Raw genomic sequence first — 5,214 nt, 5'->3', positions numbered from 1 at the left:
TAATGCGCCAGAATGCAAAGCAGTTTGAACTGCAAGGCTGGTGGTTCAAGCTCACCAGCTGCTCCGCGGAAACCCTATACAGGGTCGCTATGGGTCGGAACCGACTCAACGGAACAAAACTGTTTAAAATTAGGAAAAGGTGTGCACCAGGATTGTATTCTTTCAGTATACTTATGCAGTCTGTATGCTGAGCACATAATCTGAGAAACTGGATTATATGAAGAAGAACATGGAATCAGGATTGGAAGAAGACTCATTTAACAACCTGCGATATGCAGATGATACAACTAGGCTTGCTGAAAGTGAAGAGGCCTTAAAGTACTTACTGATGAAGATCAAAGACCACAGCTTCTGTATGGTTTGCACCTCAATATAAAGGAAACGAAAATCCTCACCACTGGACCAATAAACAACATTCTTATCAATGGAGAAATAACTGAAGTCGTCAAAGACTTCATTTGCTCAGATCAACCTTCATCACTCATGGAAGCAGCAGTCAAGAAATCAAAGGATGCATTAGACAACTCTTCTGCATAAGACCTCTTTAAAGTGTTCAAGAGCAAAGATATCCGTTTGAGGACTAAGATGCTCCTGACCCAAACCATGGTATTTTCAATAGCCTCATATGCATGCAAAAGTTGAAAATGAATAAGGAAGACCATAGAAGAATTGATGCATTTGAGTTATGGTGTTGGAGAAGAATATTAAAAGTACCATGACTGCTCGAAGAACAAACAAATCTGTATTAGAAGAAGTACAGTCAGAAAGTTCCTTAGAAGCCAGAATGGGGAGACTTTGTCTCTCACACTTCAGACTTGTTGTCAGGAGGAACTAGTCCCTGGAGAAGGAACAGCAATTAGACAAGCTATCCAACTGGAATACAACATCTAAAATTACTTCAAGCTACTCATACTAACCATTCTTAGTGCTATCTAGTGTTCCTATTCATAGCAACCCTCTGTACAACAGAGCTGGTGCTACAGTAATACAGTGTATCACATACATACGATGGCAAAAGGTACCATTCTGACAAAATAAGAGTATTCTGAAAAAAGAAAACAATTTTGATAATATTGTTTATAATACTCTGGAATGTTACTTATAACCAATATGCTAAAAACAAAAAAAAAACCGGTGAATCAAACATATTTTAAAAAAACTCTATACTAACACATACTCTTTATTTCTTCTGGAAGAAGAGAAACGTAGGTGACTAAAAACTTCTGTAATTTCATTCCCAATGGAGAACCACTTCCTATCAGCTGGCCTGGGGATCTGTAGACAAAGAAAGGGGGGGGGGGGGAATCAATATTTCAAATCTATTTTAAAATAAGCATTCTGAAACTACTCTAAGTGAACCATGCATGGCCCAAAGTCTTTCTACAATAAAACAAATCAAGACACTCCTTTTGCTGAACTGGCATTTTGTTTTTCAGTAACGTTCTGAGGAACCTTCTAGATATTAACATGTCAGGTTCTTTCAGAAAGCAGACTTAAGTTAATAACCTACTACGCTACGTAGGCATTGTTGTTGCTGTTGTTAAGTGCCGTCGAGTCGGTTCCGACCCATAGCGACCCTGTACAGGGTTTCCGAGGGTGTAAATCTTTACAGGAGTAGAAAGCCTCATCATTCTCCCGCAGAGCGGCTGGTAGTTTCAAACCGCTGACCTTAAGGTTCGCAGCCCGATTCGTAACCACTATGCTACCAGAGCATAGATTTCTTTTTTCAGGAGACTTCCTGAAAAAAGGAAGTGTTATTGGAAATCCTGGTGTAGTTTTGTAGAATAAGCAATGGGCTGCTAATGACAAGGTCGGTGGTTCAAACCTACCGGCCACTCCTCAGAAACCCTATACAGGGTCACCATGAGTCAGAACTGACTCGATGGCACTTAACAACAGCAGCAGCATGTATTTCCTATATTTCAGGAATATTTCCCCTACATTTACACACATATAAATCTTGTTAAATAGACAGCACTGTCCCCTAAATAGTACCTACAGATGTGATCATTTTAAGTTACATTCTATAATTTTCAATATATAATCCAATGAATGCATGTCTTTGGGTCAGTAAAGATACATATTAGTAATCAATCACTTTTACAAGGACAACAGTAGAGTATCTTTAATGGAACTGTTAGCGTCTTCTGACGTCATGTTTTTTCTGCTACATGCTTCTGCCAGGAACATTATCTGCTAATTGAACACGATGTTGTTGTTAAGTGTCCGTTCTGACTCATAGCAACCCTTTATAGGGTTTCCGAGGAGCAGTTGGTAAGCTTGAACCATCAACCTTGCAGTTCAAACTGACTTTACAATGCAGTGCATTAACCCGCAGCGCCATGCCAGGAACTCATCAGAGTGCTAGAAAACTGAAGGCATTTTACGATGTGTTCATCAGCACTTTCAGAAAGCATCAAGCTCTTTATCAATGGCTTTGCTGTTTTCTAGTTTTCCAAGTGTTTCCAAAAACGATTCAATAATGAGTTACCTGAGAACTGAAAATGACTGAAATATCAAGCATTTTTGTTCTTCCAGTAATTAACAAACCGTACTTAATACTAACTAACTTCTCGTTGTTCTTGTCAGGTGCCGTCCAGTCAACCAAGAAATGTATTCAGCAGAGTGAAATAGACACATTTTTGGTTGTTTAGAAGCATACTAAACAGAAAACATACAATTATAACTTTAGTTAGTCAATACTAGTAAGACATCATTACAAACGCAGGGGAGAAATGGAAAACTTAAGTCAGGAGTATAGATAAGGTTCGAGAACATGAGGCAAAGCCTCAATACTAGCAGCCGGTCTTCACTGTCAACTTTTCTCAAAAGATACAGGTGACAAATAGGGAAATACACTGTGGGCAGGGGGAGCCGCCGCACTGTGGAATATGGGAAAGGAAACAGCGGCTTCCTGTGGCAGTAAAGTGGATTTGAGCACGCGGGTGTGAACTCCCCCTTCTGACTAGGCGTGGAAGCAGACACAGCCGTGGGTAGTGCGTCTGCTCAGCAATCTACACAGGGACCGAGGCAATCTGGCAAAACAGTAACCTTTCAGGAATAAGGATGCAAGGAAACAAAGTTTTTGTATTATTCTCACAACTTTTCCTTAAGTATAGCGCTGTGGGCTAAAGCGCTGGACTGCACAGTCATTTGAATCACAAGGTCAGTGTCTCAAGCTCACCAGCCACTCCTTGGAAGCCCTATACAGGGTCGCTATGAGTTGGAAACGACTTCACAGCACTTAACAACAACGAAATTAAATCGGGAGTGCAGTAGCTCCATATAATGTGCACTGGACTGCAAACCACAAGGTCAGTGGTTCGAGCCCACCAGTTGTCCTGTGGGGGAAAGATGTGGGTTTTTGTTCTGTTTAAGATTTAAAGCCTTGGAAACCCTATACAGGATCACTATGAGTTGAAACAGACTTCACAGCACTTAAAATCAACAAAAGTAAGTCAAAAGAAAAAGGGGTGGGGTGTGAGGTGGGAGTGGTGTTGGCTCCCTAGTGTCAGTGTAATTTCCACGATGAAAGAAACAGGGGGAGCCAGTAAGACAACACTTTTCTAAACGCCCAAGATTAGACAGGTTCCAAGTGGGGAAAGGAGACAGGCAACAGAGGGCAGAAAGAACAGCAACTGTGAAAGGGACGACATGAGGCCTGGAGTGGCGCTGCAGGATCAGCACTGGACTGCTAACTCCAAGGCCAGCAGTTCAAAACCACCAGCCGCTCCTTGGAAAACTTACACAGGGTTGCTATGAGTTGGAACTGACTTGACAACACTTAACAACAACACCATGGTAAGAAAAAGTTGAATGTCTACTCTACAGCAGATATATTATGTACAAAATGCATGAAAGAATCTGGTCAGTTTTCAAAAACAGAACAAATTTGTATAGTAAATACACATTACTGCATTACTGGTTTACCTGCTATACAGAGAACTCTCTGAAAGGGCATCCATTAATGGTCCAACAATAAACTAAAAGAGAACACACAAACATACACAGACAAGTATATCATTGAGAGCAAGTTTTAGCTGCAATTTTGAAAAGTCAGCCTCTCCTAGCAGACACTCTAAACATTTGAGAACTGCCAGAGGCAAAGCTGTTCTCTTACACTGAGTAAATATATTCGCTGGTGGTCTTTGTGGGTGCCTTATTTATAGACAAATGGCAAAACGAACACAGAATTTTCCAAGCTGATAAAAACATGTGTTTGAACTATAAGGTGGGCAGTTCAAACTCACCAGTTGCTCTTCAAAAACACTATACAGGGTTCCTGTGAGTTGGAACCAACTCAACAGCACTGAACAACAAAAGGGTTTCCAAGGCTGAAGTCCTGGTGTGACACTGTAGGATAATCACAAGACCAATACCATTAAGGTTGGTGGTTCAAACCCACCAACCACTCCTCAGAAACAGGATTGTGTTTGTACTAAGCGATCTGATGGCACTCAGCAAGAACACCATCTTTACCGAATCAGACGGTCATGTCTTCCTCCAACACAGTGGCTGGTGTGTTTGAACCACTGACGGTTTGGGTTAGCAGCTAAGCACTTCACCCACTGCATCACTGGGCTCCTGCTTAACACACTAATAAAATCCACTGCCGTTGAGGCACTTCCAACTCAGAGCAACACTGTGGAGGGTTTCCGAGACCACACATCTTCACAGGAGCCATCAGCCTCATCTTTCTGCAGAGAAGCAGCTGATGAGTTTAAACTGCCAACCTGCGGTTAGCAGTCTAATGCTTACCCTGCTACTTGTTGTATACACACCGGTGGTTATTTGCTAAGAACTGGGGAAGCAGCATCTCTAAACTAATAGCAACAATTTAGTGATTCAAAACTATGGTACCAGCATCACTGAAATGGTTCCATAGCACACATTTCAGCTCTTACATTGTTTAGAAGTTAATACCACAGAACTCCTCATTTATGATAGTAATGATACCTACAGGCAATCAGGAATTCAGCGCCTCAACACACTATATTACATGACAGCTTTTTCTAAATAGGATAGCTAAACTTTAGAGTCATATATACAAAGAAGAGTCCGGCTTTGGTGCTGTAGGATATATCATCAACTGCTAGCCAAAGGGTCAAAACCCATCAGCTGCTCCCCCAAAACTCTATCCAGGGTCCCTGTGAATCAGAACCGACTTGAAGGCACTCAACAACCATGACAAACACAGAGGAGTGCAGTGGCTCT

General features: G+C 41.5%; 1 protein-coding gene across 1 annotated transcript in view; it reads right to left on the bottom strand.

Moving 5' to 3' along the window:
• Positions 1–5,214, bottom strand: part of TARBP1 (TAR (HIV-1) RNA binding protein 1) — a 110,455-nt gene that overhangs the window by 86,470 nt on the left and 18,771 nt on the right. The window contains exons 5-6 of the mRNA XM_006868588.1: positions 3,931–3,983; positions 1,178–1,275 (exon numbers count right to left, since the gene is read on the bottom strand). Of these exons, the coding sequence (XP_006868650.1) occupies positions 1,178–1,275; positions 3,931–3,983 (151 nt within the window). The remainder of the gene's footprint in view (positions 1–1,177; positions 1,276–3,930; positions 3,984–5,214) is intronic.

This window comes from Chrysochloris asiatica, unplaced genomic scaffold, assembly GCF_000296735.1.
Source record: "Chrysochloris asiatica unplaced genomic scaffold, ChrAsi1.0 scaffold00119, whole genome shotgun sequence".
Lineage (NCBI taxonomy): Eukaryota > Metazoa > Chordata > Mammalia > Afrosoricida > Chrysochloridae > Chrysochloris > Chrysochloris asiatica.
This window is presented reverse-complemented; position numbering and strand designations above follow the sequence as displayed.